This window comes from Perca fluviatilis, chromosome 15 (genome assembly GCF_010015445.1).
Source record: "Perca fluviatilis chromosome 15, GENO_Pfluv_1.0, whole genome shotgun sequence".
Classification (NCBI taxonomy): domain Eukaryota; kingdom Metazoa; phylum Chordata; class Actinopteri; order Perciformes; family Percidae; genus Perca; species Perca fluviatilis.
In genome coordinates, this window is record NC_053126.1 from 31,403,847 (window position 1) to 31,428,540 (window position 24,694).

A 24,694-nucleotide genomic window follows, 5' to 3' on the forward strand; every position below is an offset into this window, starting at 1 on the left:
CTCAGCTTGGAAAGCACATGGGTGTGAATGTTTAGTCCCGTTGTAATGTATTGACCTTAAATGTGTGGTCTTATGAATAACTTATTTTTTCCCGCATATGTGACACCCATTATTCCTGAACAGACATTCAAAACATTGCCAAGTTGATTCTCTACAGTGATGCGATATGTCATGATAACACACTGTGTGCTGCGTCAATATGTACCAATGATGCATAATCAAATGCTTTCAGAGACAACATAAAATGAGACATCAAGATAAAAGAAAAAAGGAAGTCAAAGTATCACAAAAAATTTTATCTGCAGTGTCCATGATATACAGTAAAAGCTGACACTGTGTGTCATCTAACTGCTATATAAAAAAAATAAAAAACTATCTTCATTTTTAAGTGTGACGCCTGCATTTTGAGGTTGAGTAAAAAGAAAGTATGGTCCAATTCAACGTGGTTCCTGCTACAGTTCCGCTGACGCATGAAATAACTGTTGCAACCCCCAGCCACAACTTCCTTCTCTCTCAAATTTAAACTTTTGAATCAGCGTTAGAAACAGATTTTTTTTTTTTTTTTTACAAGAACAAAGCTGTCTCCTTTTTTCAAAACTCTACACACAATTCCCCAAACTGCACACACAAAATGCCTCATATCTCCTTCAAAATGAATCATATGCATCAAAATGGCAAAGACTTTTTCATAATAGTACATTTCTGGATATACCATGTAAACAGTGTTGTTCTAAATCCAAAGCTCTTTTGTCTTTCCTAGGCCTATATCTACATTTCCATTCAATTTTCAAGAGTGAAAGTCATCTGCTGAGAGGGGTTGAAAAGTACACTGTAAACACTGATGATACGGTAAAACAGAACATATTTACAGTTTTTACATATTTACAATCACTTTGGCACTAATTTCAGAACCTTGACGTCATTTTTCAAAACTCTAGACACTGTCACCAATTAGCGTGGAGCATGAACCAATTAGACTACATTATCTGTGGATGTAATATTTCATCATCCTTCTTTACTGTAATGTGCTACTGTTTACGTATCAGACACTGTTTCTATGGTCCCATGTACCACCTTTACAGTTTTTTTTCGATTGCTAAACAACAGTGGGCACAACTGGAGTCACATCTGCAAAACTCTAACCAAATTTCTGCACAGCAACAGTTCATGTGGACCAAACTCCAGTTCGTTTTTCATTGCTTGAGCACAGTTTTCAAACCTCTACACACTTATCTCATGACTTTAACCACAACGTGCACAACACTGTAGATTTACAGCACTTTGTTCAAATGCTAACACACTGCTGTCAAAACTGTTAACCACACATTCAAAACAGAATAGATTTCAGTCTGGTGCCTATCAAACACTGCTGATTGGGATTTTAGCAGAAAGCCTAAGCAGGTGTCTTGTTTTAGACTAGTTAGTGCACATATATGGTATTATATTATAGCTCAGAAAGCCTTTTTTTGTATACAAACACCAAATAAGAATGAAACAACTATACACTCTATCGTTTGAGAGAAACAGGTAAAAGAGCAAAGATACCAACATGTCCAGGTAAGATGTCTGAGGTTATGTACACAGCTATAAAAAAGAAGAAGTGAAAAACACTATATCTTTACAATAGTAAAACTGTGTTCTTACTTTTTTTCAGAAAAGCAATGGAAACACCACATTCATTTGTATTTAGAGATGATGCAGACATCCAATGTGATGAAGAAAACTTGCCACATGATGCTGGAGAGAGGCAGGATTAGTCACAATATTCTTTGTTACTGTTATGTACCTTTAGTTTTTTCCCCCAGTAATTCCATAAATTACTAGAGACAAAATACTATATTGAAGCAAACTGATGATTTTCATTCCTTCTTGTTTACCTTACGTAAAAACTGGTATATTATACAATCTATATATTTTCTTATGTAAAAGAAACTATTGAGTAATGTCAAGTCACTCAAATTGTTCAAACTGTAAAGATGAGAAAGTTTGTAATCTCTGTATTGGTGTTTGATGCTAGTGTTTTTACCCTCAGTGTGTTCTGAGTGACAGTGTGTGTTATCTCAGTGAGGCCTGTGCATAGTGTTTGGCAGCACTGAGCCTGTTTTGAGACGTGTGAGAAGAGTTGTGTTGCTTTGAATGAGTTTTGCAGGTGACGTGAACTGTTTAGCTCAGGTGACTGCTGGTAGTGCAGAGTAGTTAGAGTTCTGCACACGTGACTCCAGTTGTGACCGAAAAAAAACCGTAAGATATTTATATTTAAGATATTTACAGTATTGACAGTACTGCACTGTATGCATGCAGGCCCTTGGAATTGCTTGTCCAATTCTGCCAACTCATTACTGATGATTGAGATATATATTGTAATTTATATATATATATATATATTTATATTTATATAAATGGCTCAGTGGCCAACAGATCAGACTGTGGTTGTACTGGGCAGCTTCCAGGTATGAATGTGGAACTGTGTGAATGTGACAGGTTGTTATTGCAAATGAGAATTTGTTCTCAATCGACTTACCTGGATAAATAAAGGTTAAATAAATAAATATATGTATTATATACTCACTATGTGTGTGTGTGTGTGCGTGTGTATGTGTGTGTGTGCGTGTGATGTGTGTGTGCGTGCGTGTGTGTGTGTGTGTGTGTGTGTGCGTGCGTGTGTGTGCGTGTGTGTGTGTGTGTGTGTGTAAAATAAAGATCTGTACAGGTTAGTTTGGCCTTATGGGGGTGCAGGAGGAGGTGCCATGCTAGAGGACCTGATAATCACCACTTATATACTTATAAACATCAGAATCAAGGAGGCCAACTTGTTCTAAAAATAGTCAGTATGGCTGTGCCATTGAACAAAAGGGAAACAAATGACTGCACACTTTAGAAGAGAAGAAAAGTAAAGAATGAGATTCTTAAATGAAACTTAATCTTAAATGGACTTTTACTGCAGAAGGAGCATTTTTTAATTTTAAATAGGCCTGCATGTTGTTGGTAATACTTCATTCTACTTTACTTTTGAACTCAGGACCTTTTCCTTGTAATTGAGTCTTTTTGCATTGGGGAATATAATGTGATATGTGTGTTCATGGTGTAGAGTTGGAATATTTATTTTTCAGTTTCTTTTTGCCCTTGCGTGCTTCTGTGGGCTGTTTAGCTGAGGTAAAAGGAAACGAAACCGGCTGCACTCTCTGCACATCTTATATGGCTGGGTAGGGAAGTTACTGTCAGGACACCCCAAAGAGGAGAAACTCAGAGAAAATCAGGCTGATAAAGTAAGTAAGTCATTATTATTTTTAATCCTGTTTTACCATCTTATTTCCTTTAAGTTTCCGGTTTGCCGTGTTGAATAGGCCTATATTCCATTTACTTTTAATCCGTTAGCCCCCGTCATATTTGTTTTTTTTTAAAGATAATTTCTTGGGCTTTTCCACCTTTAATTTTTGACAGGACAGCTAGGTGAGAAAGGGGAGAGAGAGAGAGAGAGAGAGAGAGAGAGGGGAAGACATGCAGGCAATCGTCACAGGTCGGATTCAAACCCTGGACCTCTGCGTCGAGGCGTAAACCTCTCAGTAGATGTGCGCCTGCTCTACCACTGCCACATATTTGTAAAGTTTTATAGTCAAGTTTATTTTATTTTTGTGCTTACTTTAATTTATTTGATGTGTCTATGTAAAATTATTTATTATTATTATTATTATTATTATTTAAAAAGAGTTTCTGACTGTATTGGTTGAAAACATGGATATGCTTACATATTAGTTGGTGTTACCGAGCTTAGGTTAGTTAATAGTTCTACTCTCTAGTGCTCACTCTGTAATAGAAATGTCTCCACCTCTATGCAGCACATTTCTCTGTGCTGAGGCTACGGCTTGGTTCACTGCAGTTGACACAGAGAATGGGCCCCACCTAGTGGACACCGGGTGAATGCCACAGACTGGCCAATTAGCTGACGACACACTGGTTTCATGTCCTAGCCTATAGACATTTTTCATGGCAGACATGTTGACATGTCATAGTAGGAAAAGCACAGGTGTATTCAAAACCATTAATGATGGCTGCATTCCACTTAGGAGAGGTCCTGGTATTAAACCATTACTGATGGCTGCATTCCACTTAGGAGAGGTCCTGGTATTAAACCATTACTGATGGCTGTATTCCACTTAGGAGAGGTCCTGGTATTGGGCATGCCGACTCACTGAAATAGCTTACTGGGACACTTGATGGAACTGAGCCATTGTTAAGGTTATCAATTTCAGCTGTGCTTTTCCTACTATGACAAGTCAACATGTCTGCTGTGAAAAAGGTCCATTGGTGCTCAGAGTCTACGGCAGTGCCTCAGGTAAAATATATGAATGAACCCAAAATATAAGCAGAGTGTGCACTCGCTTTCACCTTCCCTACAAGCGATGTGTAAATTGCCCTCAAGCCTGAAAAGAAGGTTGAAAAGAAATCCTAGATTAATTTTAAAAAGCAGTGGAGGAATGTAACTAAGTACATTTACTCAAGTAGTGTACTTAAGTTCAAATTTGAGGTACTTGTACTTTACTTGAGTCTTTTCTTTTCATGCCACTTTTTGCTTCTATTCCGCTACATTGAGAAATATTGTACATGTAGTTTATAAAATACCATGTTTTATTATAAATTAAACTAGCCAACAATGTAACGGCCTACAAGTCCAGCTGAAGTGATTCGACCAATAAACACACAACTGTTTGGCTCCTTTCCAGGAGGATTTTTCAGCATTGAGTACATTTTCCTGATGATACATACTTTTACTTAAGTAACATCTTCAATGCAGGACTTTTACTTGTAACAGAGTATTTTTACAGTGTGGTATTAGTACTTTTACTTAAGTAAAGGATCTGAATACTTCTTCCACCGCTGTCTAGAAGAATACATAAACAGTATGTGTATTCTAAGACAAAAACCTTGGAACATACTGTAATAAGGTTGAATCCGGTTTCCTTAATCAAAATAATGACGGATCTCACGAAAGCCACCGGAATCACCATGATACATTAACTCGGCTGCAAGTGGTAAGGCAAGGCAATTTATTTATATAGCACAGTTCATACACAACAAGGCAATTGAAAGTGCTTTACATAAGCATACACATACAAAGCAAATACACCATAAAATTCAACAATCAAAAACAAAGCAAGTCTTGCTTTAAAAGGACACAAGGTTGGTGCTCAGGAAGTTCATTCCATAACTGCAGTGCGTGAAAACGAAAAAGCTGCTTCTGCCTGTTTGGTTCTGACACAGGGGACGGCGAGTAGGCCTTTCCCAGATGATCTTAGAGCTCTGGATGGCTCGTAACAGAGCAACAAGTCACATATTTTGGTCCCAAACCATTCAGTGCTTTGTAAGTTAAAAGCAATATTTTAAAATCAATTCTCTGACTTATAGGAAGCCAGTGCACGGCTCTAAGAACAGGGGTGATGTGTCCAAATTTCCTGGTTTTATCATTTATATTTTATTCTTTTTATTGATCCCCAGAGGGGATATTACAATTTACACTCTGTTAGAAATCACTACACACAGGCCTGAAATTACACACATGTAGCGGATTCAGGACACACCACAAAATCACCACGACACCACAGTTCTCTCTTTGGATCTTTGCTTTACAGAGTGAGTCTGTAATGACACATGTGACAGGGACTGCATCAGTTCCACACACCCTCTTCTCAGACTACTGTCTCTCTCAGTTTCCAAAACAGACTGAGCATAACAAACATTTACAGTCTAAAGATAACAAAACATTTACACAATATAGTAAAACATTAATTGAAATGATCGTATAGTGGTTATTTTCTTTGGCAACCATACCTGTAATGACACATGTGACAGGGACTGCATCAGTTCCACACACCCTCTTCTCAGACTAGCGGGGGGATACATAAAATAATAAAGTAAAACAAATGCAAAATAAAGTAAACATGCCCTGCCTCATGTGTAATAGATCACAGGTAAACACAGAAACATTATATGTGCACACACACTAGAACAGTAGAATTACACATCACAATCGTTCTATACAAATCCCACAGGAAAACCACATTTCCCATAATGCCGTTGTTGTGAAGGACGCTACTCTGAACACGAGCGGCAAAGACAGCACGCCAAAAGGAACACAGTGCAATACAAACTTTCGCAATAACTTTGAAACACATTACAATACAGACTCCAGCCCTACTACACCACATCTGTCCCTCATCACTCCTCCAGAACATAGTCATGTAGTGGATAGTACATCAACATTGGAATTACATTTATAAAGCGGAATACTCCGTCAACATACCTGTCTCTCTCAGTTTCCAAACAGACTGAGAGGGACGCCTACGCCCATGTACCACAATACACAGGTGATTCACATCACAATTATCAACATATCTAAATGAAAATAAATGTACATGAAACATTACTACTTTCTTTTGAGTTGGAACAATTCAACAACAGTGACAAGGCTTATCTAGCACAATCACTGTATTTTAAATAACATTATAAGAAGATAGTAAAATCTATACCCTCCCCTGTCATTGTCGACAAATGGAACATCCTGTTTCCCCTTTAGAGACAGTACCACTTAAAAAAATAAAGTTAGCTGGAATATACACAAAACACACTATTACATTCACCCCTCCTTAATTACAGCAAACTTTTAGACCAGGTGAGAACTCTTTTCTTTATAGGGGGTTACCTTGACCAGAGTCGTCCAATAGGACAGCAAAACACTTTGCCAGGTAGAAATATGCCCTTATACATATAACCAAGAACCCTCTGATAAAATACCTACATTCTAAATTGTCTGGGTCCTAAAAGTTTAACTGAAAAACCCTATTAATGGATTACACCTCTATAAGAGTCAAAAGGGCTTTAAACAAGGCAGCCAGAGGTTCCTTACTTGCGGGCTCTCCCATAACCATACTCATTGACTCAAGTAGTCTTCTAACAGGTTTTATTACTCTTCCTGCTCTGGTTGTCGTTGAACCCTCAGGTCTGAAGAAAGTCTCTGACAGTTCTGCTCCTTGACTCCTTCCTTGAGTCATAGATAAGTTCCCTCTTGGTGGCATGTAGTGACGTTCTGGAGTAATGCATGTAGAACAGCCGGCCGAGCCAGTTACACTACTGATTCCACTTGGAGTCGTCACTGACATGGAATAGTCACTCCTACTGTCCCCGGGTTCATGCAATGCCTCTTGTTCGCTTGTGCCATCCCCAATATCACCCTCAGACTCGCTTCTGTGATTTTCAGAGACATTACTCCCACTCACAATACTCTGATTGCTGGTCCCACTGGATCTGCTGTCATCTAAGGAAGCCATATCCTCCTCTTCAACTGGTGTAGTCTGGTGACCCTCTATATCAAGCCTAGTCGTAACAGTAACCTCCACTAGGTTGTCCTCAAGAGTGTCTGGGCCCTCCCTGATACTAGACTTCTTAGGACGGTGGCCATTCAGTATCCAGGCAGCTGTTCTATCTCCTAACTCCCTCTCTGTGCCAAATAAGGGTTCATTACCCAGAGTTTCCACTTCATCAGCCACCCCCTCTGAGGCTGTGGAGAAAATTGTCGACGCTTCCTCTGGTTCCACCACTGGCAGGAAGTTTACTGGAAGAATGAAATTCCGATGGACGACCTTACTTTTCTTAGTAGTAGGATTTTCAACTCTGTAGATGTGCACAGACAAATCCCTCCATGTGATAACATGTACCCGAAGAGTCCCACAGATCAGCCAATTTACCTTTTCCTCTGTCTTTTCTGTTTGGCCAACAGAATATGATCACCAACTTCTAGTGGGACACCCTTGATCCTTTTATTATACTCTCTTGCTTGTTTCTTCTGTGCTTCTGTGGTGTTGCTCTGGGCAATCTTTACAGCTTCTCTTAAGTCCCTCTGAAAAGATTCAACGTAGGTGTCATGAGCAACCACATCATCATTCTTCAGCGTGTTGCCAAACATGATGTCCACAGGCAATCTGGGTACCCTACCATACATTAGATAGAATGGGGCAAAGCCCGTTGTCTCATGTGTGGTACAGTTGTATGAGAATGTGAGTGTCTGTATCATCTGTGGACATCGCTCTTTTGCTCTTGCTGGAAGGGAGCGGATCATGTTCCGAAGCCGTACGGTTAAATCGTTCTGTCTGCCCATTCCCCATGGGGTGATATGGGGTAGGTAACTTTTGATTCCTGACACCTGTAACAGTTCTGCAATCAATTGGCTCTCAAAATTAGCCCCCTTATCTGAGTGGATCCGAAGTGGAAAGCCGTAGGGTACAGAAGAACTGATTCCATAACTTCTGTGCCACCACTTTGGCTGTCTGGTTTGGACAGGGGAATGCAAGGGCCAACTTTGTGAAGTGATCTGTTATAACAAGTACATCAACATTTTCTCCATTCTTCCCTTCAGCTGACAAAAATCTATGCAAACCAGCTCGAGTGGTGCACTTGTCCTGATTGATTCTAATGGTGCCCTAGCCTCAGGCTCAAGCGTCTTGCTAACCACACACCGTTTGCAGTGAGAGACATACTCCTTAACTTCTCCATCCATCCCTGACCAGAAGAATCTTTGGCGCACCAGATGAAGCGTCCGGCCCTGTCCTTGATGACCTGCATCATCATGGGTTCCTTTGAGAGCAACAGCCTTAAGTGAAGCAGGCAGCACCAGCTGATACCTTTTCCTACCAGCTCTATCCTTTGATCTCCGGTAGAGGATATCATTTGACATCTCAAGCTTTTCCCAATGTTTTAGCATCCTCAGAACTTCAGCAGTCTCATGGTTTCTCTCCCTACGTGAGGGCCTCCTCCTCCTCTCAACAAAGAATCTCACACGAGCTATGGCACAGTCTTCCTTTTGGCTCCTTTTGACATCTTCTGCAGAGAAGGCAGGGAGAGCAGGCACACCACCCTGCAATAGACTACCAGAGCACTGGGCGAACTTAACATCACGTACTGGCCGGCCATTCTCCCACTTCGAACATGATTCCAAGAGTGCTTTGACTCCCTCTCCAGTCACTCCAACTTGGTCTCCATCTTGATTTTGTGACAGGTAACTGGCATTGGTCTGGACGTTGACTGACAATCTAAATGCTTCTTGTATACACTCTGAAGTTAGACACTGTGCTCCTTTCTCTAGGGCTTCACTAGCCTCAAAGACTTTTGCAAATGGACGTCTGCTCAGAAGGTCAGCAGGTATGTTCTGTGTTCCAGGTATGTACTTCAAGTCAAAGTCAAAGGGTGCAATCTTTGACACCCATCGTTGTTCACAGGCGTCTAGTTTAGGCTTGGTCATGATATATGTCAGGGGGTTATTATCAGTCAGGACTGTGAACTGGTTCCCTCCTTAGCCAATGTGCAAATTTATCACATACAGCCCATTTGAGAGCAAAGAACTCTAATCTATGAGCTGGGTAGCGAGACTGCGACTTGGACAACGTCTTATTTGCGAAGGCTACAGGTCTTGGTCTCTTTTCACCTTCAGGTATTTGGCTAAGGACTGCCCCCAAACCATCCATTGAAGCATCAATAAAGAGGACAAATGGTTTCTTGAAGTCTGGGTGGGCCAGTATAGCAGTCTGAGTAACCGCCCTCTTGATTTTCTCAACTGCCAGCTCACAGTCAGTAGTCCAGTCTTCAGGCTTTAGACGTCTTGGCTTACTAGCCTGTGGCTTTCCATTTTTCCTCTTGGTCTTCTGCCCTGCAGTTAAACCAAATAATGGTTTTGCCATGCCTGACAGCCCTTCAATGAAATGTGAGTAGTAGTTGCCCATGCCAAGAAAGGATCTTATTTTGGTTGGTGAAGGGGTTCCCCATCACACCCTCCATCAAGTCCACCGCTGTCACCTGGTTGATTGCAGACACCTTTTTCTGGGTCAGTGGCAATACCTTCTGCAGTGACGATGTGACCTAAAAACTTGACCGACTCTCTGAGGAAATAGCACTTTTTCTGTGCCAACTTCAGGTTATGCTCCTTGAGGCGGGAGAAGACCATCTCTAGGCGATCCAATGCCTCCTGCTCACTTTTTCCGAACACAAGGAGATCATCCAGATAACAGAGAAGGGAGAGATAATTCTGGTCTCCAAAGATTGACGTCATCATCCTAGCAAATGTTGCTGGGCTGTTGCATAGTCCCTGAGCCATTCGGTTATATTCATACAGCCCAGCAGGGGTAGAGCATGCTGTATATTTGCGGTCATCTTCATGTATTGGGATGTTATAAAATCCTGACGTTAAATCCATAGTGCTAAAGAAGCAATTCCCACCTAGTGAAGCAAGGGCATCAGCCTGGTGCGGCAATGGGTATGCATCTTTTACTGTCCTCTGATTTAACCATCTGAAATCGGTACATATTCTGAGTTCTCCAGATGGTTTCCAAACTAACACTAGAGGAGAGGCCCACTCGCTGTTGGATTTACGGATAATGCCCTTCTCCTCCATTGCATCCAGCGTCTGCTTCAGTTTCTGGTAGTCAGATGGCGGGACCCTCCTACATGGCAATCGGAAGGGCTGCTCATCCTTCAGTCGAATTCTGTGGACAATGTCCTTTGCTTCTCCACAATCAAGCTTGTCACGGGAGAAGATTCCCTCATACTGAGAAATTAGGTCACGAGCAGTTTTGCTTTCCAGACATCACCGTCACAGGACTGTACATCTATCTCTGCTAAACCTAGTTCCTGCAGTTTTAGCATGTAGTCTTCCTGCATTATCTGGGGGCACTCTGAACCTGGTGTTTCTGCCTGGATGAGATTTTGCACAGCTGCCTTTGCCTTATCAGAACTCCCTTCACTGACAGTGTCAAGCTGCAATTCTTCAAGAGCCGGCATGGGTGTAGCTGAGCCAGCTTGGTGTTACGGGCGGGACATTGGGACGATCAAGAGGATTGATTACCTTCATGGGGATCCATTTATCCCCCACAAAGGGCAGACAGTGCGTGCTACCAACACATTTCTTGGTGCAGAACGAGATACACTGGGCTCAACCATAACAGTGCTTCCAACAGACACCTGCACTTCCTCTTTAAGCTTTCCCCAAAGTAAATGCTCGTGCCGCGGCTCCAGAGTCACACACTGTGCGCACAACAGTCCCCACTCGTTTTGGTATCCTGTTGCCATGCCAACGATCCACATTGGACAGTAGATCGAGTGGGGTTCATGAGAGTCTTCTCTGGCTGGTTGGGAAACATTATCCCAAAACCAGTCACTCTTTTTCACTTGTCTCATTATATGTCTCATTACATTTGATCCCACTATCATATCATCTACTTGCCCTGGGACAACTAGGAAAGAAACTGTCATCTTGCAGCCAAGTAGATCTATGTTCAACTCATATGTATATTTAGGTTTTGTCTCATTCCCCCCACAACCTATCAGGACTTTCTCTGTTGGCTGACTTGACTGTCCATCAATAATGTTGCCACCGAGGATGCGTTCAGCAGGCTCACTCCCGTGCAGGTTGTGGATCCACTGTCTACAAGAGCTAAGAGTTCTACTTTTCCTTCAATTACTGCTGTGGCATAGAAAAGATCATCCTCATCATCTATTTTCTTGTAACCAGTCCCCTGCGCTAGACAGTCTGGGGTTGCCGTTCTGGGTGTGGTTCCACGCTTGTAGATCACTTGCTGCTTTGAATAAAACTCATTTTCAGTGGTTTTAACATCAGCAGGACTCTTTGGGGTTGTTTCATGTTCTGCGCCCACACTGTTCCCCTTTAAGTGTGGGCCCTTTAGTTTAAAGCTGAGTCTGGAACGTGGGATGTGACTACATTTGTTGTAGTCACTTGTTTCCTTCCTGGACATTCAAAGCCTCTGTGTCCTGTTTTAAAACACTTGAAGCATAGGCCTTCTCTAAAGCAGTGTGCTTTGGTTGAGTGGTCTGGGGCCCTACAGATTTTACATGAATTTAGGGTTGCAGTGGGCCCATTTGCTGGCACTTTAGCTTGGGTTTGATTTAGGCTTTGCTCCTGCATGGCAAGAAACTTTTCCATGAGGGTGATCATTTTACTCAAAGAGGCTGACTCTGCGTTAGTAGATTGATTAGTATTAACCACAGGGTGTTGTGGACAACAGCAAGTATTGGGGGTCATCTCTTCATTAACTCTTACTATATTTTGTGGCTTGCATGCCCTGGCTGATTGCCTGTCCCTGTGGTGGCTGTCAATCATTTCCTGAACCTCTCCAGCAGTCCATTTCTCAAGAGGTTTGCCTCTAAGGGCAGTGTATAGACTGGGATCAGGACAATGTTTAAGAAACATCATGGTCACTTCATGACTTGGATCCTCCACTCTTCTCCCCTGTCTTCGCAGGCACTCGTCAGCAAGGTCAATGGCTTTATTGAGTCTTATCCAGTAATCTAAACTGCTCTCTGAGTGCTTTGGGACGGTTTCATAGAAGTCCTGTAATGGGGTGGTTGATGAAATTGCATCCCCAAAGTGCTCTCTGAGGATAGTGAAGATAACATCAGGATCTCTGGTAATATTTAAGAGACGGTTGTTGCGAGTGCAAATTTTAACCACGTCTCTAGCTCGACCCATTAATCTGGCCATAATTTCATTGCCTTGCTCAGACAAACTACAGCCCGTCCTTGTCAGGTATGTTTGCATCATTTCTTGCCACTCGGTTAGAGTGAATCGATCAGAGCTATCACCCCTGAAATAAGGTGGCTCTTTAATGTCAGACTTGAGGGTCAGGTTCATCTTTGACCAGTCCGGGTTTTGAGCTGTGTTTGGGAGAGTGTTTGAATTGACATTAGCACCAGCCTGGCCTGCTTGGGACAAACTAGCTGAGATCTGACTCCCTATTTCACTGCCTAGCTGCTTGATTAAATCTGTAATACCGTGCAGCTGATTAAGTGGATCACCACCGGGCGGGTTCTGACCCGCCAACCTGCGGTCACCTAATTGAGTCTGAACAGGTGAAGCTCTGGCACTCTGTGCTACCAAATCAGCCAATTGAGCACCCCGCCCAACCCCAGGGATTCCCCGTTGTCTGTTCAAAACATTGCCTTGAGTGCGAGCAGGAGTCACATTCACAGGGTTAAAATCCCTATCTGACACAAGTTCATCTAACTGTGGTACACTAACACATTGTGAAGGGGATACACTCGAAGCCCCTTCGGGGTCATCACTGTTCATGGAAGACATACTGTACAGAGTTCTTCTTCCCCAGTTATTGTGCACCTGTGATGGCGAGGAAACGTAGGAAAGCTCCCCGGCGACCGGCAGCAGCTGATCTGTTGATCCGGGTCACGGCACCAATTTGTAGCGGATTCAGGACACACCACAAAATCACCACGACACCACAGTTCTCTCTTTGGATCTTTGCTTTACTGAGTGAGTCTGTAATGACACATGTGACAGGGACTGCATCAGTTCCACACACCCTCTTCTCAGACTACTGTCTCTCTCAGTTTCCAAAACAGACTGAGCATAACAAAACATTTACAGTCTAAAGATAAACAAAACATTTACACAATATAGTAAAACATTAATTGAAATGATCGTATATTGTGGTTATTTTCTTTGGCAACCATACCTGTAATGACACATGTGACAGGGACAGCATGTTCCACACACCCTCTTCTCAGACTACTGTGAGGGATACATAAAATAATAAAGTAAAACAAATGCAAAATAAAGTAAACATGCCCTGCCTCATGTGTAATAGATCACAGGTAAACACAGAAACATTATATGTGCACACACACTAGAACAGTAGAATTACACATCACAATCGTTCTATACAAATCCCACAGGAAAACCACATTTCCCATAATGCCGTGTGTCGTGAAGCGCTACTCTGAACACGCAGCGGCAAAGCAGCGGCACTTAAAAGGAACACAGTGCAATACAAACTTTCGCAATAACTTTGAAACACATTACAATACAGACTCCAGCCCTACACACCACATCTGTCCCTCATCACTCCTCCAGAACATAGTCATGTAGTGGATAGTACATCAACATTGGAATTACATTTATAAGCGGAATACTCCGTCAACATACCTGTCTCTCTCAGTTTCCAAAACAGACTGAGAGAGGGACGCTCATGCGCATGTACCACAATACACAGGTGATTCGCCGATCACAATTATCAACATATCTAAATGAAAATAAATGTACATGAAACATTACTACTTTCTTTTGAGTTGGAAACAATTCAACAACAGTGACAAGGCTTATCTAGCACAATCACTGTATTTTAAATAACATTATAAGAAGATAGTAAAATCTATACCCTCCCCCTGTCATTGTCGACAAATGGAACATCCTGTTTCCCCTTTAGAGACAGTACCACTTAAAAAAATAAAGTTAGCTGGAATATACACAAAAACAATACCACACACACACACATGCTCAGGAACTATTCATGCACAAATGGAGAGATGTCAGAGTGAGGTTGCTGCCAGTGCTGGACCAGTGCACTGAGCGGTTGGGGGGACGGTTGGGGAGTTCAGTGCCTTGCTCAAGAGCACCTTTGCAGTGCCCAGGAGGTGAACTCTATCACCATCTCTCCAGCTACCAATCCACACTCCGTACTTTGGTCCGTATGGGGACTTGAACCAGCGACCCTGAGTGATTTTTTACAGAGACCTGTAAAGACACTGTTACATTAATCAAGTCTGCTAAAAACAAAGGCATGAACACGTTTCTCTAAGTCCTGTTGAGACATGAGTCCTTTAAGTCTGAACTGCAGTAACTGAACTGAAGACATCTGTAAGCAGCATGTTAACGTCACAGTTATCCTACGCTGATTTAAAAAACAAAAATATCAGTAACTATGAATTTTAATAGTTCCAACTGAACTGAATAAAAAGGCAAAGAGAGTTGTAACTTATATATAGAACTAATACATGATTTGGAAACATAACTTTTATACATGTAGCCAAAATTATATTTACAATACACAGAAATGCAACACAAAACCAGCCACTAGTTAATTAGGGTCAGGCAACTTTCTCTACAATAACTCTGAATCAGTGTCTGTGGGGTGATATCTGGAGACCTACTACATTATTGCCACCAGTGGATTATTATTATATATCAATATAAACTATAATACATGCAAAATATCTTTGTCTTGTCAAAATTGCCAATTGTTGCCAATGAGAAATGCTTCAGAGCATATCAGACCTTTGTGTGAACATATACCCGTGTGCCTATGTGTGTGTGTATTATAAAGGCACCTGACCAAGCGTCCTTATTTTACGAGATGGGAGTGAGAATCTGTTGGATATGCATATGATGAATACAATATGCATAACATATACACTCTAAAATACCAATATATGTACACACACCCTTCTATAGAGTGTTTTACAACATTTCATATCATGTTATTACAATGCAACAAGCAACGTATACTGTGATTTGCATTTCACTTGCAGGAATGATTACAACAACCAGGGTGCTGCTGTAAGACGGGTACACTCCATATGGATCTGTGTGAGGAAAGGGAGGATGACGTCCTGCCATTTAAAGTCTCTCTTTCTGTGGAACATGGCAGCCAGACCAAAGCTGACAGGTGAGATGAGGCTCTTTGACGTTTCAGAGCTGAGATGTGAAATCATTAAACCTCACCATAAATCAGAGAAATAAAAACACTTACCTTTGTGTTCTGCTAAAGCCCAGTCCAGCAGGAGACACCAGACTCCCCTGAACCCAGCGCTGTGTCTATGAAGAGCGACTGGTCTATGGCTGAACCCTTAACTTTTAGACTCGGAAATCACTCTACAGAGCAGAGGTGAAAATGTGTTCAACAGACGATAAAAAAAAAAACACTATGGTAAACACAATTAAACAAGACATTGTACATGTTAATTCTTTCTGTATTTCTATCAGAGTCCAGCAGGAGACACCAGACTCTGCTGAACCCAGCGCTGTGTCTATGAAGAGCGACCGCTCTAGGAAGCCACCTCTTGCCTTCAAACACAGGCACCACTCTACCGGACAAAGGCAATACTTAGACTAGATGAGCTTGTGTCACACTTAGTTGACTTAATTTGGCAGCTAAGTTTCCCCTTATGAATCATCAAATTCAAATCTCAAAGCAGTATTTCCACTGGAGCTCACCTTGTGTTTAGTCCACAAAAGGACTATCTTCATTTATAAGTGAGACGGCTGCATTTTGAGGTTCAGTAAAAAGAGTTTAGTCCAATTCTGTGTGCTGTCCTGTCAGTGGAACTGTTCCAGTTACATTTTTTTTTCTTTTTTTTTTTACAACTGATACAAACTTTTTCAAAACTGTCTCCTTTTTTCAAAACTCTACACACAATTCCCCAAACTGCACACACAAAATGCCTCATATTCCCTTCAAAATGAATCATATGCATCAAATTGCAAACACTTTTTCATAATAGTAAATTTCATATGTAAACCAAAAGTATGATTTTTAGAATAACGGACCCATTTGTGTGTGTGTGTGTGTGTGTGTGTGTGTGTGTGTGTGTGAGAGAGAACAAATATTGGGTTCAATCTAGTTGTTAGGGAAACTTTTACTGAACTGCATTCATTTGTGTTGGGTAAATGATTGTGTGTGTGTGTGTGTGTGTGTGTGTGTGTGTGTGTGTTTGTGTGTGTTGATATTTGTGAATCGTTGACTATTTCTCCACAGGGTCAACCAGGAGAGATCCGAGGTTACTGTCAGTCACTCTGACAATGTGCACAATGAAGCCGATCTGGCCTCCATATTTATGGTGTGTACACTCCATGCTACACTTGTCACATTGATGCATTTTCAATTCATGATAGATAGACATTAAGTTTTGTTTTACACAGGCCATGAAAATGATCGCAGACTGTTTTTGTTAAATAGTAAGATCCTTTTGTTTAAGATGAAACATCCCTAAAATCCCTTTTGAAAGTCGACAGAAACAAACTATCAAACTATCAAAGGCAGTCTTGGTTCATCTTGCTGCTGTTCCAACAATCACCACTCTGGTTTGCTGGAAATAACATCTTAATTCACCCATTTACATGTAAAGATATGCTGGCTCTATACACGCTAAAAGTATTGTTTATTTTAAATGGAGTCTGTGGGTTTGGTGGTTGCGAGTTTGGAGGTTCTGGTTTTCTGGCTCATTAATAAAAAGGTCTATCTCTGTAGGGATCCTTTCCATAATGTTGTCAGACTCTAAGCATAACAATCTGAGCCTGTCAGTGGCCAAAACCGCACTTTTAGTGGACGAAAATGAAGGTGCACATTTGCCTTACAGGATTAGATTGTAGCCCGGTTTGCGGCTGCTGATTACAGTGTTAGTCACTTAGACACCAATACCTTGTAAAATAGGGTCCAGGTTGAAAAATACTGAAAATACACTGTAATTCCAGATCTAAATGTTTCTGGCATCCCCTTCTAGCTCTGCTTTGGTCTCCAACAGTTTCGTAGAGAAATATTTGGTTTTTAAATAGCCAAAAGGCAATGGGATATAGCCAGGAGGTGACTATGATGGCAGGCTTTTGTCTGGCCTTTGAGTATTTGGAATATGCGCCTTTGCCTTTATATGACATTGGACTACAGGTTGTAAGACTTAGTTTGCATACTGGGGTCTTAACATTGGTATGACCCATTAATTTCACACGAAAATTTATATTTTACAAATTTTTCCAGCTTCTAGAGGAGAACATCGTCACTTTTGTAAAGACTGAGCTGAAGAAATTCCACGGAGTTCTTAGTCCAGATTACCCAGAGTGCTTAGAGAGACAGAAGGACGATAAGGAGGAGGAGGAGGTGGATGGTGGAGAGGAAGAACAGAGGGAAAACAGCAGACAGGCCCTTCTGAAGATCACACTGCACTTCTTGAGGAGAATGAAGCAGGAGGAGCTGGCTGACTCTCTGCAGAGCAGTAAGTGTCTGTAAAGGTTTAACATGATAGGATGCGAAAATGGTGGAAGCATTTGACGATCCTACAGGGTTGGTCAAAGTTAAAAAAAAAAAAAAAAAGATATCATAAATAATGAGTAAAATCTTAAGGGATGATCTGGTCCATGTAAAATGGTTGAGCATTGTGGTTTGCATTAAATTAAAGAAAACATCCCATTGGCATTTGCATGCTGTATTTGCCCCCAAATGACAGTTAAATTTATTTTCCTTTGTAGGAACTCTTGCTGCAGTGTCACAAAATAAAATCAAAAGTAACCTGAAAGGGAAGTTCCAGTGTTTTTTTGAAGGAATTGCTAAAGCAGGAAACCCGACACTGCTGAATGACATGTACACAGAGCTCTTCATCGCAGAGGGAGGGAGTGGAGAGGTCAACGACGAACATGAGATCACACAGATCGAAACGACATCCAGGAAACCATCAAGACCAGAAACTATGATCAAATGTGAAGACATCTTCCAACCATTGCCTGGCAGAGAGCATCAACCAATCAGAACGGTGCTGACAAAGGGAGTGGCTGGCATTGGGAAAACAGTCCTCACACATAAGTTCACTCTGGACTGGGCCGAAGACAAAGCCAACCACAACATCCAGTTCACATTTCCGTTCACCTTCAGAGAGCTCAATGTGCTGAAAGCGAAAAAGTTCAGCTTGGTGGAACTTGTTCATCACTTCTTTACTGAGACCAAAGAAGCAGGAATCTGCAACTTTGACAAGTTCCAGGTTGTGTTCATCTTTGACGGTCTGGACGAGTGCCGACTTCCTCTGGACTTCCACAACAACCAGATCCTGACTGATGCTACAGAGTCCGCCTCAGTGGATGTGCTGCTGACTAACCTCATCACGGGGAAAGTGCTTCCAACTGCTCGCCTCTGGATAACCACACGACCTGCAGCAGCCAATCAGATCCCTCCAGAGTGCGTTGACATGGTGACGGAGGTCCGAGGGTTCACCGACCCACAGAAGGAAGAGTACTTCAGGAAGAGATTGAGAGAGGAGGAGCAGGCCGGTAGAATCATCTCCCACATCAAGACATCACGAAGCCTCTACATCATGTGCCACATCCCAGTCTTCTGCTGGATCACCGCTTCAGTTCTGGAAGATGTAACGGGATCACAAACAAGAGACGAGCTGCCAAAGACCCTGACTGAGATGTACATCCGCTTCCTGGTGGTTCAGTCCAAAGTAGGGAATGTCAAGTATCGTGGAGGAGCTGAGACGGATCCACTCTGGAACACCGAGACCAGCAAGATCATCATGTCTCTAGGGAAACTGGCTTTTGAGCAGCTGCAGAAAGGCAACCTGATCTTCTACGAATCCGACCTGAGAGAGTGTGGCATCGATATCACAGCAGCCTCGGTCTACTCGGGGGTGTTCACACAGATCTTTAAAGAGGAGTGTGGGCTGTGTCAGGAAAAGGTCTTCTGCTTCGTCCATCTGAGCTTTCAGGAGTTTCTGGCTGCTCTGTATGTCTACGTGCAGTTCATCAACACCGGTGTCAACCTACTGTCAGAGCCACAGTCCAGATCCTGCTGGTCTCCGCTGTTAAGGGACAAATCTAAGGTAAACCTACTCTACCAAAGTGCTGTAGACATGACTATACAGAGTCCAAATGGACATCTGGACTTGTTTCTTCGCTTCCTCCTGGGTTTCTCACTAGAGACCAATCAAACCCTTTTGCAACAACTGCTGATACCATCAGGAGGCAGCTTCCAGAACTATCAGGAAACAGTCAAATACATCAAGAAGAAGATCAGAAGGATTCCATCTCCAGAGAGGTGCATCAACCTGTTCCATTGTCTGAACGAACTCAATGATCATTCTCTAGTGGAGGAGATCCAACAGTACCTGAGTTCAGGAAGTCTCTCCACAGACAAACTGTCTCCGGCTCAGTGGTCAGCTCTGGCTTTCTTCTTACTGTCATCAGAAGAAGACCTGGATGTGTTTGACCTGAGGAAATACTCTGCTTCAGAGGAAGGTCTCCTGAGGCTGCTGCAAGTGGTCAAATCTTCCCGAATATCATGGTACATACACTGATAAATGGGCAGGCATACTATACAATCTAAATTAGCAGCGTGTAACAGGTGTGATCTTGCGTTGTTATGGAGAGACACCAAAGGCCAACAGTTAAGTGGTTTTATTCTGGAAACAGACAAACAATGCCGTCACAGGACTGTTCTTGAACATTCATCCCTGACACTACATAGCCTATATGGAAACACTTGTTACCACACACACACACACACACACACACACACACACACACACACACACACACACACACACACACACACACACACACACACACACACACACACACACACACACACACACAGCCTACATGTATAACAGAAATGTAAATCGACAATTACACCTTGTCTTTGTGGACAATACAAAACAAAATATGGATATTTGACCTCCTCTAGGTACATACATATATATACATCAATATAATGAACAAAAATTAAATATCCTGCACTGTATTATAAACATGACTTACCATTTACATGGGCAAGTTAAACTAGGAATAATAAGGTGCTTCATTCCCTTAAAAATATTTTAAAGTGACCACAGTACAAAAGTATACACTTCTGCATTATTGACCATGTTACACCCGCACCGCTCCAAATCTTGAATAGTGTATGGGATGCACATCATGAATCAAAGAAAGAAAACACTGGCACTTACAGATAAGTAGTCTCTACACATGTATTGTGGGCAAAACCAAACAGGTTTATGATGGCTCCTATAGCTGTAAAGCTTTCGGTTTTACCCACAGTAAATCATATAATCTAATACTAATAACTAAACTACAACTAATTATGTTTTTTCTTGTTATAAAATTGAAGCATTTTAGAAGTTTTTTGTTTTGTTTTTTTCTTCTGTCACTAATGCCTCAGCCTGAGAAACTGTGAGCTGTCAGAGAGAAGCTGTGAAGCTCTGGCCTGTATTCTTACATCCAAGTCCTCCAGTCTGAGAGAGCTGGACCTGAGTAACAACGGACTGCAGGATTCAGGAGTGAAGCTGCTGTTTGGTGGACTGCGGAGTCCACACTGTAGACTGGAAACTCTACGGTCAGTAGTCAGGAACCATTTCAAGACATGACCAATGAAGCAGATCTTTTGAGCAGCGTTTAGGCTTTTACAGTTATGCCTTTTCACAGATGTGTTTGACCCAGCACAGCATCATTAGGAATTAAATTCATATCGGACAATTCCGTACGCAACCATATTTCCATATCCGGCCAAAGACTTAATTTCGTGAGCATGAGATACTTTCTCGTGAGCACTGATAAGGTTACTGTTAACTGTTAGCTGTGTTAGCTGTGAATGTGAACTATTAACTTTAGCCACATAACGTTAGCAGTAGGCTACTGCGTTAGCATCATTTTGCTAGCCTTAGATGGGTTCTCATGGGCACAAATACTATACACGATAATTATCTCATGCTCACGAAAAAGTTTCTTGCGCGCACCATAAAGTAGCTTGTGCTCATGAGAAGCATGGTATAAAAAGAGAAAAACACAGTCTCACTCCCAGCGCGTCTCTCACTCCCATCGCTTCAAAAACCGACACTTTGGTTGTTTTGGCGTTTGATACTGACGCAAAAGGCGTCCTTCAGTAGCTCATGCAGACGCAGGGGGGCTTCTGCGGCGATATTTGACGCTCAAAGCGAGTGCTTTACCCATCCCTCCCATTGGATAACGGACCTTGCACTCAGATCTCTCCTTATTGCCGTTTTTTACATTAATGGGGATTTTACAATGATATCTGCGACATTTCTCAACACAAAAACAACAGTGTGTTATTGTTTATTACACAACATCTGTTTTCGTTTTTTCCCCCTCCGATTCTGAGAAACAATGAGGTGTCTTGTCTGTTTTGGATAGCTAAGACACTACCCATTATCCTTAGCCGTTGTTGCTATAGAGATGACGCCAGTCCGCTCTGCATGACAACACCGTTTTTACACAATTTATTCAAAATAAATTGTTGGATTTAGTTGAAAGCCCCCTGCATCTCTGCATCTTCATGAGACACTGAAGGACACCTTTTGCGTCAGTATCAAACGCAAAAGGCCCCTGACCAAGTGTCTGATTTTGATGCGCTGGGAGTGAGACTGTGTTGCCCTTTCGGGGGTCCATATAATCCAGAGTTTTGGTTGGTTTGACTTCATAAATTATTCATTTTGGAAAGATTTTTTTTGTTGCCAGGAGTCAAAGCCTTCAGTGAAGATATGCAACTAGACAAGTTGATTATATCAAAGATTGTTTCAAGAAGATTAAAGCAGCATTGTGTACTACCTTTCTGATTTGCATTTTTCTCATCAGGTTGAGTGGCTGTAACCTGTCAGAGAAAAGCTGTGAAGTTCTGGCCTCAGTTCTCAGCTCGCAGTCCTCCAGTCTGAGAGACTTGGACTTGAGTAACAACGAGCTGCAGGATTCTGGAGTGAAGCTGCTCTCTCCTGGACTAGAAAGTCCACACTGTAGACTGGAAACTCTAAGGTCAGTAGTTATGAACCAATTCAATTAATTATCAGAAAAGCAAATCTTATGGTCAACATAGACATCCAAAGTTTTGCCTGTTCACATACAGTATGTGTTTGATTCAGCGTGGTATCGCTAGGAATTAAGTTTGTAATGGACAATTCTGCAGGTCACAATTTACATCCAGCACCAACATTGAGTGCCAATACAGAAAGTAGTGTTCCCTTTACTGTATGTAGTGGAATGGAGGTTTGGGTGGTGGATAGGCATGTAAGCACATCTGACTTTGAACTGCATTTACATTTATGGACTGCATTTATGTTGAACTTTTTATCATTTACAATATCTTACAGTCATCATCAATGGTGCCAGGCTGCCATGCAAGGCACTGACCTAAATGTTGGGAGCATTGTTGCAATATTACATTATTTTCCATATCTTTTTTTGCTTTCTTGCCGAGAGATAAATGCGAAAATGTATACCACTCTTGTTCTTGAATATCAGTAAGGATGCATAAAATTCATATGACATGACATTCAATGGAGAATTTAAAATGCAAATTTGATCACTAAGTCAGTTGTGTGTAAAATAGGAAAGTTGTCCATTAACAGTATGCCATATATGTTAACTAATTGAAAATGCTGCTCACTAGTTAGAACATCAGTCATGTAACACATATGTTTATGTCTATTATACATATATGTGTAGGTTGTCAGGCTGTCAGGTCACGGAGGAAGGCTGTGTCTCTCTGGCCTCAGCTCTGAGCTCCAACCACTCCCATCTGAGAGAGCTGGATCTGAGCTACAATCATCCAGGAGACTCAGGGGTGAAACTGCTTTCTGCTGGACTCGAGGATCCACATTGGAGACTGGACACTCTCTGGTGGTTACATTAGTGTACAGTTACAGCTAATTCACAGTGTGTGAATTTGTCCTTCTGTATTTTTATCCCATTACTTCTGTTGTCATTTCTGCCTCAGTGTTGACCATGGTGGAAGGCATCGCTTGAAACCCTTCATGTGTGAGTTGAACTTTCCTGATGTATTCTTAAAGAAGTGATGAAAAAGACAACTTAAAAACTTAAAAAAGATTCAGAATGGAAATGGTGAAGTTGAAGGTGAAAATGGATTTGACCTGTACTGATTTGATTTTCCTCCATGTCTCACATGTTTTTAACCTTTTACCTTCAAATGATCAATGGCCACATGGCATTGTTCAGTCTGGATAAGCATAAAAAACTAAAAAACGACTTAACTTTTATCAGATTTAAGTTTGGTTTAATTTTGTTTATTTTGTTCATATTAAAAAAAAAGATAAATACGAACATTTAAATTTCAGTACAGGCAAGAAAACCAACACAACAACATCCTGAGCAAATATACTGTGTATATATATATATATATATATATATATATATATATTTAGTGATTCAAATAAGGATTTCCTTGTTCAAATCAGATAGCATAACTTGAGATATAATGCTTACAAACTGACAATGTCAACAAACACAACCACTTCGGCAGAGTTACTCTTCAACTGATTAATTAACGAATGAATCATGAATTAACCATGTTAAGCTAAAATCGATCTTTGTTGTGTTGTCTTATTCTCCCCGTCAGATGCCTGTGAACTCCGGCTGGACCCGAACACAGCGAACAGGAAGCTGATGTTGTCTGAGGACAACAGAAAGGTGACGGAGGTGAAAGAGGAGCACCCTTACCCCGATCACCCAGAGCGATTTCACCACTGGAAGCAGGTTCTGTGTAGAGATGGTTTGACTGGGCGCTCTTACTGGGAGGCGGACTGGAAAGGATGGGTTAACATTGGAGTGGCATACAAAGGAATCAAAAGGAAAGGGCAGGATGACGAGGGTTGTCTTGGCGAGAACGACAAGTCCTGGGGTCTCTTCTGTTCTGGTAATGGTTACTCCGCCTGTCACAATAAGAGAACAACAGACATACGGGGCATCCATTCATCGTTTGACGCTGGCAGAGTAGCAGTGTATGTGGACTGGCCTGCTGGCTTTCTGTCCTTCTACAGAGTCTCCGCTGACACACTGATCCATCTCCACACCTTCAACACCACTTTCACTGAACCGCTCTATCCCGTGCTCAGGTTTAATATCAGGTCTGCATCTGGTTCTTCAGTGTCTCTGTGTAAGTGTGAGGAGGGAGAATCTGAAGACGCACACTGCTTCTGAAACTGAACACAAAAATACACGCTGAACACACGCCGAACACACACACACCACACACACACACACACACACACACACACACACACACACACACACACACACACACACACACACACACACACACACACACACACACACACA

The 24,694-nt window shown here is 41.8% G+C and overlaps 1 protein-coding gene across 2 annotated transcripts; it reads left to right on the plus strand.

Moving 5' to 3' along the window:
- Positions 1–3,199: 3,199 nt before the first annotated feature.
- On the plus strand, positions 3,200–24,605 carry LOC120575041 (NLR family CARD domain-containing protein 3-like). Of its 2 annotated transcripts, none has more exons than XM_039825630.1 (12): positions 3,200–3,270; positions 15,379–15,515; positions 15,618–15,734; positions 15,833–15,946; positions 16,605–16,686; positions 17,601–17,835; positions 18,089–19,895; positions 20,772–20,945; positions 22,202–22,375; positions 23,066–23,239; positions 23,337–23,377; positions 23,976–24,605. In XM_039825630.1, exons 2-12 carry the CDS (start codon positions 15,427–15,429, stop codon positions 24,554–24,556), a joined length of 3,588 nt encoding a protein of 1,195 aa, XP_039681564.1. In that variant the 5' UTR covers positions 3,200–3,270; positions 15,379–15,426; the 3' UTR covers positions 24,557–24,605. The 2 variants fall into 2 exon arrangements, with proteins under 2 accessions (XP_039681564.1, XP_039681565.1); XM_039825631.1 differs by lacking the exon at positions 3,200–3,270 and adding an exon at positions 4,236–4,333.
- Positions 24,606–24,694: the final 89 nt, after the last annotated feature.

Bases quoted from the DNA above. Each gene is read 5' to 3' on its own strand.
- LOC120575041 (XM_039825630.1), top strand. From the start codon at position 15,427: ATGGATCTGTGTGAGGAAAGGGAGGATGACGTCCTGCCATTTAAAGTC. The intron at 15,516-15,617 runs GTGAGATGAGGC...GTTCTGCTAAAG, and splicing joins AGCCAGACCAAAGCTGACAG to CCCAGTCCAGCAGGAGACAC. The intron at 17,836-18,088 runs GTAAGTGTCTGT...TTTCCTTTGTAG, and splicing joins GGCTGACTCTCTGCAGAGCA to GAACTCTTGCTGCAGTGTCA.